A 14,278-nucleotide genomic window follows, 5' to 3' on the forward strand; every position below is an offset into this window, starting at 1 on the left:
ATTGTTCAACTGCAACATTTCAGCACTTCAGTGCAATCCAAATACATTCTGTGGCATTTTTCCTCCTCGTACTAAATGTAGGTGGACATGAATGGGCTAAATCTGGCATGATCTGACATGAATGGGCTAAATCTGCATTTTAAATAATCCTGATACTCACAATGTATGAAATGACCAGCTGTAAACAGGGACCGACACGCTGTCTCACGGCAAAATATGATATCTTGGCAAGTGAAATCTTCTTCAATCTAGTCAATATTTTTAATGTTTTTCATTCTGAGATTGTTGTAAGACTTCTCTAAGATTATTCGACTCAATTCTAGACATTTATTTCCAGTCATTTTAATGTACTGAAATAGTCTTTTTTGTTTTGTTTTATTTGTTTAAAACAAAATTATCTCCATTGTGTTTTGAATCAAGCAAAATTATCTACCAACATAATAAGACAATTTCTCTTTTAAACAAATAAAGAAATACTAGAAATAAGTTTATTAATATGCTTACAACAACCTCCAAATGAGTAATATTAGGTACAGTTGGTAGTTTAGGTGCCCCTGGTCAATTTCCATGTTTTGTTGATTTTCTAAGTGTAAATAAGTGAACATCCTCTACAGAGACACTTCTGCACATTTTAATACAATTTACTGTTTATTTGCTGAATTTAATATGTTTGGGAAAAAATAAAACATTAAATTTGGCCTGTGCAAAAGTCAAGGCACGTTTTATTTCTTTGTTTTAAACTATATATATATATATATATTACTGATGAAGAAAATCTGTAAAAGATGTGTTTTTAATTTTGCATACAGCCATATATTAACTAAATCTAAGATGTTTTCACACGCCAAGATTTCTTTGCAGTGCAGCTACTAAGATTACACATTTAAAAGTTGAGTAATTGCGTATTTGGTTGTAATTTTCTCACATGGCGACTTTGACAACTCCATACAAGCAAAAAAAGCTGAATGAAGAGGGTTTTTTTTTTGCTCTCATGCTAAATGTGGTTGCTTGTCGATAAGCTACATTCAATGATAATTCATTACCATTAAAATCCTATTGTAGCAAAATCTTTATCTATACACGTATAAGTCTATCCACATATTCAGACACAGAGAACAGTAAGCTTTCCTCAGTTTCTCACTCCGATGAATCCGCTGATGAATGAGCTCTGAGAGAGATTTTTCTTCCTCCAGTATGAATTATATCCATATATCCCATTCCTGGGTGTCACCTCATCAGCAGCAGAGGACTCCAAGGAGTTTCTCGTGCCATTAACACCATAAAAACTCCCTTAAAGAAGTGTTCCACACATGCTGCTTTCCTTGGTTTTCAGTTAAAAGATGCTGGTTGCTCCGTATGTGGTTACTTGCATGTGAAGCAGTGGTCCGAATGTGTAAACTATGTGTCCCTCACGTCAGTCTGGAACGCAGAAGCGAATGTGTAGCCTAAGTGGATGGATGAATGGCTTTGAGTGGGCAGCGTTTAAGCAGCAGAAAGTCTTTGCTGTTACCGCTGGCCTCTCTGGCGCCCCCGCCTGGCCGGGCTCAGACTGGCGGCTCCTCGGAGATGGTGGGTAAATTGGGTGAAGTTGGCTGACTCCGCCCCTCCCCCCGGACGCTGAGGCTGGAGATGGACCAAACATCGCTCAGTTCTGCTGAGAAGGTCAAGGAAGGAGAGGAAAAGAATCACAGTGGAGTTAGTTACTTCATTTAGTTATTCACATTTGAGTTCCATCGCTAATACATGTTTTAAAGGAACGATTTGGTGCATATTTGCACAATTTTCTACTTAACCCAAAAGTTGTCAGTCAGTGAAGTTATGTTTGATGTTCAAATCTTGCTTCTTTAGTTTAGTGCTGGAGTTACAAAGCTAACGTAGCTAAGAAACACTAGAAGTCAAATCTTTTTCCTTAAAATGTCTCTCAAACAGTACACAGTTCTTCTTTAAGGTCACACAGATTTGTCAGTGTGGTTTAGAGCGCAGTATAACATAAGCCGGGGTTACACTACACGACATTCACCCCGATATCAGCCCCGATTCTCAGCCTGGCCGAGTCTGTGCTGGTCGGCTCTAGTCTGCAGATTTTTGGGTCAGTCTGAGTCGACAGTTGGAGAGAGAATCGAGTCGTGTTTGAGGGGCGCAGACTCAGATTTTCGGCCTCCCGATCGCGTTTCAGACCAGTCGGAGTTTATCAGACATGTCTGATTTTTTTGACCCGACTCTGAGCGAAATCTAGTGTGAACTGGTCAATGACTCAATCTGAATGGATTCCTGCAACAGCCAATGAAAACTGAGAGCGATAAAGAAGAAAATACAGCAAGTAAACAAAGAAAAAATGGCAAAAAGTCACTCATATGTGGAGCGAAGCTTTTTAATGAGCTGATTTTAAGACACAATCTAGTTTATGTACATTTAAAGCTCTAAAAAATACCACAGTGATTACATTCTTAAATCCATGAGCCTCATTTAAAAACGTTTACCTGCTGCTTCTTTACTGTTTCAGTGCAAACAGCAGAGAAAACAGCAGCAGCAGCTCCACGTTTGTTCATTTGGGTCTCCTAGTAACAGGAGAAAGCAAGAGTTCGCGAGAGTTCAGTGAGTTCTCAGTCGGATAGTGTGAGATGTCCAGTCTTTTTATAATCTGTTAAGACTGTAAAAGTCGTGTAGTGAACCTAAGGCTTTACATTTTATGGCTTCTATGTCTGACTGTGATATCACTCACATAAAAAAATCAACTTAATTTCACTGAACACAGCGGGAAACTATTGTAGACAACAAATCTGTCCTCCCTGCAGAATCTGGCTCCTCTTTGGGTGCCTGCATGTCACGCCGGCATATAGATGCTTGATTAAGCTAGAACATATATCTTCAGTTCAAAAATGAAAGACGTACAGTTATCTATAAAAATAAACAACAGGAATAGCAAATGTACTCTGTATCGTCCATACGCCGACATGGCCATTTTCTTAACGGAGACCTGGATGAGGTTTGTTTTGGGGATGTATTTACAGAAAAGATTTGGGTGACTATTGGCTTCTAGTGTTTGTTAGCTACATTAGCCGCATAGCTCCAGCGCTGAACTAAAGAAGCAGAATCTGGAGACTGAACGTCTTGGTCAATCCACTATATGTAGGGAAAGTGGAAGATTGAGTAAATATGATTTTTCACTAAACCGTTCCTTTAGGACTGGAAATTATTTCCGCTAAAAAGTAGTTCCACCACAAATCGCCTGTTGCAACAAGGGGGCTGAAAAGCACCAGCAGGTTTACTACTAATATATGACTATTCAACCAAATATCTTTTGTAATACATCTGTTTTTCTAGCTTTGTATTTGTTCAAGTGTTGATAGTTATCAGCAGCGGACATTTTTCGTCCATAGCAACCAGTGGTCAACAGAATGACACAGATATAATGAAAAAATGTGCTTATATCTGATAACAACACAGGTAGAACACTTTTCAGCCCGTTAGATTGACTAGTCGAATCTCAGTGCTGAACAAGGTGAAGGGAAAGGAGGAGGGGTCACACCAGCACAGGGTAGCCATGCACAGGGATGTCATGCGGGAGGTGGGCAGTGTCCTGAGGCAGAGAGACTACGGTCCACACAGTGTCGTCAGAGAAGAGGGGGTTCCAGCGAACACCCCGGACTTCTGAGGTATCTGTGACACAGAAAGCGACGGGTTTCAGAGGAAAGCTTTCTGCATGCAGGGACGGGACAGCAGATGCACAATGCACCAAGGTTTTAAACACAGTGTTTTCTCTGAAGTTCATTTCTAACGTGTATTTTTATAAACAATTCAATCTTACGTGACCATTTTTCATTCTTTCTTTATTCCTTAGAATGAAACCTGCTGTTTTTGTTAGGCCAGCTTTACACAATTAAACTTTATGCAACTTTAGTTGCTTAAAACCTACATGAAGCTAAATTGCACGTAAATTGCATAGTGTCAACCATCCTGCAATTCACATGAAACTTAGCTGCAACTGCTGCAAGTGTCTTAACTTCATGAAATAAGTTTCATGAAACAGTCAAAACACCTACAATGCATCATGATCATATCAAACAACGTAATTTCCAATGCTTGATCTTTGTGGTTCAGTGGACAAGAAAATAAAGTGGTTTATTGGGCAGTTGAAAAGAATATCCTCCTGACTTTATGTAAAGTTGGCAGTGTTTATAAACAAGCCAGCTGATGGTGCTTCTAGGACAGGATGGCGTAAAATCAGGTACAACCATACTGGCTATTGATATATAGTAAAAATAATATGTAGTAAATAACCATAGAGAAATAAAAGACATATATACAGAAAACAAAGCACGTATCGTTAAATATGAGTTTCTACTTTGGCAACTAGTGGAATAATTGAATGTGTTGCGTGTGATTGTTTCTAAATTGCTTTGTGTAACTGTCAGCTTGCACAGAAGTTAGGTTGCAGGCAACTCACAGCATGCAACTCAACTAGTTGCATGAAGGTTTCGCCATGTAAAGCCAGCCTTATTGCCTCTACTGTTCTAAAAGAAAAGCAGTCCAGACTGAAACATGGAACTGCAAAGTCCAGACCTTTAATGGGGCCTGAAATTTTAGTCTGAGCCTAAATACAGCCTGAGAACTTTCTGATTGAACATCCACATTGTTAGGTTTTGAGCCCAAAAAAAATCTGTCTGTAACTGACCCAAACCTGCCCGTCATCAATCAAAATGCCAAATAAAACCTGATATTTTTTATGATGTCGTCAATTACCTCACTGTGAGAATAACAGCTATCATTCGATCACAGATAATATAAAGTGACAAGATGATCAGTTGTCCAAAATTAAGTTTCTGGTTCTGTATAAACTTTACATTAATTATTTACTTATGTTACAAAAAGAAAAAGGAAAATTGTAGTTTGAGCTATATGAGCTCTTTAAGGTCTCGTCATCGGTTTGCAATTTTGCAGTTTTACTTTGTATTTTGGATTATATTACAATAGATGTGGACAGGCTTGAAAGTGAATGGAAGTGCATCTTTAGCAGGCATAACATTCTGACCACCTCCTTGTTTCTACGCTCATTGTCCATTTTATCAGCTCCACTTACTATATAGGTGCACTTTGTAGTTCTACAGTTACAGACTGTAGTCCATCTGTTTCTCTGATACTTTGTTAGCCCCATTTTACCCTGTTCTTCAGTGGTCAGGACCCCCATGGACCCTCACAGAGCAGGTACTATTTGGGTGGTGGATCATTCTCAGCACTGCAGTGACACTGACGTGGTGGTGGTGTGTTAGTGTGTGTTGCGCTGGTCTGAGTGGATCAGACACAGCAGTGCTGCTGGAGTTTTGAAACACCTCAGTGTCACTGCTGGACTGAGAATAGTCCACCAACCAAAAATATCCAGCCAACAGCGTCCTGTGACCACTGATGAAGGACTTGAGGATGACCAACACAAACTGTGCAGCAGCAGATGAGCTATCGTCTCCGACTTTACATCTACAAGGTGGACTGACAAGGTAGGAGTGTCTAATAGAGTGGACAGTGAGTGGACACAATGTTTAAAAACTCCAGCAACACTGCTGTGTCTGATCCACTTGTACCAGCACAACACACACTAACACACCACCACCACATCAGTGTTACTGCAGGGCTGAGAATGATGATGTATATCATGACGTATTTGATAATGATGTCAGGGCATTGGGCCATTAGTACAACTACTCATGGAGGATACAGTCACAGCACTCGAAACTCCTACATGCTACCCCTCTGCTTCTGAAGGACTGAGGGAAAAAAATGAAAAAAAATCCTTTCATTCAATTACCGCTTCCATTAGCTACTTGACCTCGACCCTGCTACATCAGCACACGAACACTCAACACTCATTGAAATTCCCCCAAGAACACAAAAAGACTATTATACTGTGCACTGAAAGCATTAACAACATAGACTTTATTGGATTTGATTGTTTCTTTTTCTTTTTTCTTTTTTTTGGAAAATATCAGATCAAAACAAACTGTGAACATCAACCTTGGTGCATTTATAGCGATACTGAAGATGAGGATGATGTACGAGAACAGACCAAGAACGTCTGAGATGCTTCATACACACAGATGAGACGTGCAGGATGAAGCGATGTTGTCTGAGGCTTGAATACATTTACAAACAGAGACATTTCTCACCAGTCCTGAACTTGCTGTAGGGTCCGTTCTCATGCACCTGCCTACTGCCAGACCAGAAAGGTAAGCCTCTCTCACGCCACCTGAAGGAGAAAGGGGAAAAGGTGAGTCCAGCAGTGATAAGGACAGGTCTGTAATTCTAAAGGATGTCAAATATGATGCCCAACACACAAATTCAAAACACAAAGCGAGGCCATTCTAACTAGAGACGATCTGTTAATAATCCGACTGATAGCTCAATCGGAGTAGATTGATGTATGTATACATCAATGTATACACCTCAATCGGAAAAGACTAGTCCGATTGAGGCCATTGGGAATACAATATCCATCCGACTGAACGAGGTGGGTAATCCTGTAAATAATCTGTTAAATAGAAGAATAATATCAGTGTAAACGCCTGTATCTGATTACATTCCCTATCGGAAAGTTTAAGTCCGTTCTGATCATGTTCGTCACGTCATAGTGAAAGTTTATACCGTTCAACATGGCGGAGCAGAAACTGGTCTACAGAGGAGACGAAGTTTATGCTCTGATCTTTAAAAGACGGCGGTGGGACGGACGTCCAGCTTATGTGTCTCAGAACACGACGTCTTCCTCTCGGCCTTCTTTAATAAGGACATGTGAAGGACGTTTTCTTGAGTCTGACATCATTTTAAAGGAATTAAAAACACAAACGCTGCTCACTGCTGCTCATCTCACTCTGACTGGACTCACGTGATGCTCGTTGTCATGGTAACATCTACACTAAGTGGTTCTCTATGCAAGCACGTAATTTTGGATCAGATTACTTGTAGTGAGCATGTAAACAGAGATTTTCTATCAGATTGTTGAATCGAGTGGGCATATAAGCGCCTCAGTCTTAACCTATAATCAGAATGTATTTAATCAGATTGGCAAAAATCTTTGCGTGTAAACACAGTCAATGTGTTTGATGTCACAACCATGATGAATCCAAAACAGGCTGTTTTTTCAGCTTAGTTTAGATATATGGAGGAGCAAATGGTACATCGAATTTTCACATAGTATGAAATCCTTCTGTTACAAAAACAAGAAAATGCGGTTTTCCTATACGTGATGCCTTCTTGTCACAGGTTTGCAGTTTTGTGTTTTATTTATCCTTTATTTTTACTGAACTGTATGATAACGTGGAAGTGTGAATGGATGTGCATCTTTAGCTGCACCTATGTAATAAACAATTACAAACAAAAAACAATTCACCATTCTCCAATGTTAGACAGTTTCATATTTAAGACCCTTGAGATGTCGGAAATCTACACTCCACCAGTTGGCAGTTCAGTGTCTGTGTCTTACATTTCGGTCAGAGATTTTGTCAATCTGTTTAGGTCAAAGAAGGAAACCACATAGAAGAGACTACTGCAGCCATGTAAAGGCTACTGCACACTAGGCAAGACGCATTGTGCTGCACAATGGATGGTACAGAGTGCTGCTATAGCACATAGAGCACATTCCAGAAAAGCACCAATAAACAAGCTCATTTCACACCTTATATATTTAAATGTCCAGTTTTATTACACACAGTTGCACTGAAGTTCCTGTAGTAACTAAAAAGTATGCAATAAGCCTGGGATTTTAATGGATTAAGTTAATTCAGTGAATTTATCTCACTTGGTATAAGATAACTAACTTTCTACAAACTCACAAACAGTTTTCCACCTAAATGTTACAAGGTGAAATAAGTTTGGACTAGGTGTGCCGTAGCCTGTAACCTTATATCCTATAGGAATTTTGTTGTGGGTGGATGCTAATGTTTTACAAATTTGAATGTCCAATATCAGAGAAATGCCCAGTCCTAATTCTACCTTTGACGGATGGCTTTGCAATAATTAGAAAACAGCGTTTGCTTTTGTTTAGTAATTCAATAATTTAACTCAATAATACAGTTACATAACTGATAAGCCAATTGAGCCAGTTTAAATGAGCTAGAATGTTCTATATATAGTACCTCCAAAATATAACACAGGTCTGACACACTAACCCAGTGACTGAATTTGAGCTGTTGCATGTTGTGCAATGGCTTTAATCTAGGCTTAGAGTGCAACTCTTGGTGCAGGGTACAGATGGCACAGATATCAGGCTGATATGAGCAGAATGTCCCGGATCGGTGTGAACAAAGACAAAGTAATAAATTCAATCTGTTTGTGTAACAAATCTACCCTGAAATAGCACAGATCTGCTCACAGCGCCACAAACTGTAAAGTGACGTAAAGCAGGCCACACTATCAAATGAGAACAGTAGACACAGAGCCTAATGTTCGCATGAGTAATACAAGCATCTAGTAGGGCATTTTAAACTTAATTTAAACTTTTTTAGTCTGGAAACTTTTTCATTTTTGTTACATAATCATGAAGATTTTAATAACCATCTTAACTGAAGAGCTAAAATTAAAAACAGCTCCTTTAAAAGATGAGAAGCTTTTAAAGAAAAAATATTGGATCAGTACAGCTGTCAGCCGATACTCAAGTTTTCTGTACTGGTATCTGTACCGGACAATAAAAACTGGCATCATGTGTGAAAGGAGTGCAAATTCAAACTCAACTCACCAGTGGAATATAAACACAGCCGTGATGAGGACTGCAGAGATGATATCTGTTAGGATCCACATCATACTGTACTCATGTGGAGTCTGGAGAGAGAGAGAGAGAGAGAGAGTGGGAGAGAGAGAGAAAGAGAGAGAGAGGAGAGAGAGAGAGAGAGAGAGAGAGTAGAAGCGATTGAGCAAATAATCAGAAGGGCAGCTCGAGTCTGATTGAAACACCTAACCCAGACAGGCTATACGTCAGTGTCAGCGCAGACCGACTCACCATGAGGAAGATGGGTTTGTGCAGGTTCTTGAGCAGGTGCAGAGAGTTGGTGGTGACGGACTGAGCCCCAGCACACCAGGCCAGAGAGTACAGCCACGGCTGACTGACCACATACAGGTTAGTGCTGATGTTCACTGAGGCGTATTTACTGAGGAGACAGACACACAGAGAGAAACATCAGGACTCAGAAAATCAGAGAGCTGGACACACTGACACACTGGCCTTCAGGTTAATTATTATGCACTGTCCCTTATAAGGATGGATGGATAGATAGGTAGACAGACAGACAATCAGACAGACAACAAGATGGACAGACAGACAGAAACTCAAGATAGACAGACAAACAAAGACAGATAAATGGATAGATAGGTAAACAAAAAAGACAGACAGACACACAGATAGACAGACGGATAAACAAGTAGACAGACAGGTAAACAAAAAGACAGACAGATAAACAGATGGATGGATAGATAGATAGATAGATAGATAGATAGATAGATAGATAGATAGATAGATAGATAGATAGATAAACAAACAGACACTCAGATCAACAGACAGGTAAAGATAGACAGATGAACATAAAAACAGACAAACAGACACAAATAGATAGACAGATAGACAGACAGACAGACATAAACAGACACTCAGAGAGATAAATTGACAGACAGATAGGTAAACAAAATGACAGATAGACAGACAGACAGATAGACCGATGAACAAACAGACACTCAGATCAACAGACATATAAACAAACGGACACTCGGATAGATAGACAGATGAACATAAAGACAGACAGATAAATAGACAGACAGATAAACAGACAGGCAGTCAGACAAACAGATACATAAATAAACAAATGAATTAATAAATATAAAGAAGTGGGCCGTGTGGTCTGATGGGGGGGTGATTCTGACTATGCTGAGTCTCTAAGTGAGTAAGCTCCATCTGGAACACAGCAGATGGCTAAAAGAGCAATAAAAGACCAGAAGCTGAAAGACACTGTTTATAATCAGTCACACAGAGTTAAATTGTGTCCACTATAACAGAAACAGCCCTGAAACTGGACTCGGTTTACACTTTCGACACTCAAATGCATGAGTCATTTCTCCAACTGTCCACACAGACATCACTAAAATCTGACACAAACAGATCTACAAACCGCCCTCGTAAAGCTGTCAAACCAGTCTGCTGACTTTAAGATACATTTTGCTCTATTCTGATATTTTGTTTGTCACCTGTCTGAAAAATGGATATGGGAGTGGGATGGAAACGACATCACAAGTCACCAGCACCACATCTGCTTCAAGGGTTCACTTCAAAAACATCATTACGGTGCATCAGCGAGCTGGAACTCACTACAGGAAAGCTCAGCTCGCTAATGAGTTTTTACCATTATTATCTTATTTTCATTATTTTATTATTACTCATATTCTTATTTTAATTATGATTATTTTTTGTTATTTTAGTCATTTTAATTCATCTTTAGTTTACTTTTTGATCTTATTCTCCTTTTATTTTATTTTGATTTGATTAACTTTTACATTTTAGCTACGTTTTAATTGGTTTTGTATTTTTTATTGTATTTTTATTATTGTTTTTTTTATAATTACTTGATTTGACTAATTTTTTTTAATTAAATTTACTTTTATTATTTGATATGTTCTTACACATTATCAATCCCTTGTTCTGTATCAACTCGGCAACACTGTAAATGAGGGTCACCCTCAATGTTCTCTGAGATTAAATAAAGGTTGATTGATTGATTGATTGATCATTAAGCAGGGCTGTGCTGTATGTCATTAGTTATTTACATCTCAATACTGGACACTGCAATAATACATTCCAATCAATGTATTCATATAATCTAACGAAAGTAAAGTATTTTGGTCAGAATAATGCAGCTCATTTAGGCTATGCAGCCCTATCATTCAGTGTGTTAAAGGGAAATTCCACCAATTTTGAAAAGAATTCTGCATAATTAAATTATTAAGGTGGAAACAAAGTCATTCAGAGTGGTTTGGTGAGAAATGATTCATTTTAGAGAAACTTACAGTCAGAACTGTTCACAGTGGTGGTGATAGGAACCAGACGTCCACCTCTAAAAGCTCCCTCAGACAAACACATTGTCTCATTGTCTTGTGCCTGATATTGTTTTATGATAAGACTTATAATATGGCATAAAATCTATTTTATGACTTTGTTAACATTTCGACAACTGAGTTAAGCAGAAAGTTTGAAAATCTGCTGGAATTTGGTCTATTTACTAAGGCACGGCAAAAAAATGATGACTCACTGTTTTCAATAACTGAGGACTTTCTGGAACTTGCTATCTGGGATCTGCACTGACCTAAAAGATTTGGGGTCTGGCAGCCAAAAAACGAGAACGTTCTCCACTTCTGAGGCAATTTGTGCACTGCGTGAACATTCAGCCATGTTTCAGTGGTCTCCACCTCTCATCTTCCACAGAAGCGTTCGCGCAATTGCTGAAAAAAAGCTGGCATTACATAACTGAACTGGGGGAGACTCTGTGTTCATGTCCCTCTCTCTTTTCTCTACTTCCCTTCCCTCATTCTCTGCCACTAATCGCAGCCACTTTCAGCCACACTTTTGCTGCTCTTCCACTTTTCTCTTTTCATGTAGCTCCTTTTTCAGTCTCCTGCTCTGTAGCTCTCTTCCTGCTGACAGATTGGTATGATGAATGCCATCTGTACCCAGCACTTACATAAGTGCACCAATACTACTGTTCAAAAGTCTGCAATCACTCGTTACTTTATAAATAAAAAAATACTGATTAAATAATAAATAATATACTGTAAATACCTATTTATCACATTTTTTAACATGAGGCATTATTACAGCTTTCTCATTTTAGAAACATCTCCAGCTCTGTTCATCACTCTACACACATCTACCTACTATTAATCACCGTTAGCTAAAAAACTACTGACTACAAGCATCATATCTGAATCACATGTAGCTGAAACAAAAACTGCTTCAGTATTATTTAAAACATTGACTCCAAACAGATTCATAAGCGGAAAACGTTCAGAGACGGCTGTAGGTTCTCCTATCAGATGGCTTTATGAAAATGTAAAGACGTTTGAGGGATTAAGCAGATGTGGAGGAGAAACAAAGAGCAGAACGTTTGTTTAACGTCAGAGCTGATTTGATTATGGTGATCCATTTCACAGGTCAGGTATTCACATGCAAAATACTTGGTACAAAATCATGCAAATGATCAAGCTAAAAGAGCCATTCAGTGGCTGGTTCACCGCTGCTGAAAGACTTTCAGTTCGATGAACCTGGATCCTGAGATTATTAACTGCTCAGTTAATAAACTTTCTGTTTTCTCACTGAATATGCAGTACCTGCTTTTTAGATGGACAGAACCCAATGGACTAAGTGACAGACTGACTGACTGACTGACTGACTAGCAACCTACCAAACTTAAATACATATCTAACTAACTAATTAGCCACATACATAACTAACTAATGAACCTAATTAGCTACCTACCTACCTAAATAATTACTAGCTAATACTCAACTAACTTAACTAATTACCTACCTAGCTATGAACCTAACTAAGTGATTAGCTACCTACCCACCAACTAAAAAATTAGATAGCCACCTACCTAATTAATTAGCTACCTACATACTTAACTAACTAATTACCTACCTACCTACCTAACTAACAAAATAATTATCTACCTCACTCACTCACTCACTCACTCACTCACTCGCATTAAACAGGTACTATTAGCACTTCAGTAGCTTTTGGTGCTTCACATCAATCTTGTTTTTTGGAATTTTGGATGCCACAATAGCTTAAAACAAACAAACAAACCAAACAAAAAAACAAATAAAAATACAGCTGGACCAAATAACTGGGAAGCTTCATCTTTTCTTCAAGCCACAAAAACTGTAAACTGAACTGTTACATGTTTTACCAGTAAAGGCCTTTAAAAAGAACAGTGATTGTTAATGAACTGCATTGCCCTCCACACGGCCACAGACATATATATATAATCTTGGTACACAATATTAATACAATCCCTGCAACAACGGCGAGCAACAACACCTTTGTCATTTTTTTGAAACAAAATTTACTCCTCCTGACTGTTCAGGTGTCCACCTTCGAGCGACTGGTGCAAAAAAAAAAAAGTTGTAAAGATTTCCACTTGATCTGCCACCATTCTGTTGGTATTTTATTCTCTCTGATACAAGCTGCTTATTGGGAGTAGGCACTCAATCATAGCTGTGATGAAAATATTTTAAAACTTTTAAGCAAAAAAAAACTTTTCTGGTGTGTTCTTGCTTTCTAGTGATAATCAGGGGGCCTACAGAAGGTTGAGAAACCAAGTCTTCCTGTTTCAGTTTCAGTACCTGATCTGCTCCTGGCTCATGGAGCTGTAGTGCAGGTTGAGGAGGACAATGTGCTCCTCCTGCAGCTCCTCGACGGAGGCTCGGTCTCCGGAAGTCTGCTGCAACTCTGGATCAAGCTCCTGCACCACGTCCCTCTGATCCTCTGGCAGCCACAGCACCTATACACCGCAATAAAGGCAAGTCTTTTTATCATCCCATTTACTTTAGAAGGCAGAATCCAGTCTGCATTTAGAACCAACTTTGCTTAGATGAAGCCACAGAGTGTCAGAGCACATTAGAGAACAAACAGATTCAGTGGTAATGTATATGCACCACAGGCTATTTCAATATACTTTGTTTACTATGCATCACAATAGAAATAAAGAGGAATAATAAGCACTTTTTATTATATATCACTGTTGTCGGAAGAAAACCTCGTATCTCCAGAATGGTAACTTTACAGGAGAAGGAAAAAACACACTTTATTTTTAAAGTAAGTCGATGGAACCAGACATTTTTCCAAGCATTTTTGGGTCGTTTTTCTTGGTTCATTCATCATTAAATTTACATACACTATAAAGGGCAACAGGCATTTTAAAATTATGTCAAAAACTGAAAAACAACAAAATTGGAGATGTGAGGTTTTCTTCCAACAGCAGCGATATGTTGGCTTTCTCAGAGCCAAGGTTGCTTTACTGAAGCAAGAAACACAACAGCAACAACAACAACAAGCATATGATCATTCCAATACAAAAACACTGTAAAAAGAATTTGGGGTTTTAGCTTAAAAAGCTAGTATTCGGGGGGCCTTAATTTTTTAGTTGACCTTCAAATAGTAGTTTAACAGAGAAAGAATCTGTTTTATGCCCTGTCAACTTATCATTTCAAGCTCAAGTAACTTTCAATTCGCACTGGGACTTTATTCATGCTATGT

The 14,278-nt window shown here is 38.7% G+C and overlaps 1 protein-coding gene across 4 annotated transcripts in view; it reads right to left on the reverse strand.

Annotated features, from left to right (window-relative positions):
- Window positions 1-790: 790 nt before the first annotated feature.
- Window positions 791-14,278, reverse strand: part of gdpd4a (glycerophosphodiester phosphodiesterase domain containing 4a) — a 49,967-nt gene continuing 36,479 nt past the window's right edge. Inside the window, exons 12-17 of one of the 4 annotated variants that reach the window (XM_036584924.1) lie at window positions 13,366-13,523; window positions 8,981-9,128; window positions 8,720-8,802; window positions 6,159-6,238; window positions 3,530-3,660; window positions 1,539-1,651 (exon numbers count right to left, since the gene is read on the reverse strand). In XM_036584924.1, the coding sequence (XP_036440817.1) occupies window positions 1,646-1,651; window positions 3,530-3,660; window positions 6,159-6,238; window positions 8,720-8,802; window positions 8,981-9,128; window positions 13,366-13,523 (606 nt within the window). In that variant the 3' untranslated portion in view covers window positions 1,539-1,645. Of the gene's footprint in view, window positions 1,655-3,529; window positions 3,661-6,158; window positions 6,239-8,719; window positions 8,803-8,980; window positions 9,129-13,365; window positions 13,524-14,278 lie in introns of all 4 variants that reach the window. The other 3 variants (XM_036584923.1, XM_036584926.1, XM_036584925.1) reach the window with 3 other exon arrangements.

Source organism: Colossoma macropomum, unplaced genomic scaffold, assembly GCF_904425465.1.
Source record: "Colossoma macropomum unplaced genomic scaffold, Colossoma_macropomum, whole genome shotgun sequence".
NCBI classification, from domain to species: Eukaryota; Metazoa; Chordata; class Actinopteri; order Characiformes; family Serrasalmidae; genus Colossoma; species Colossoma macropomum.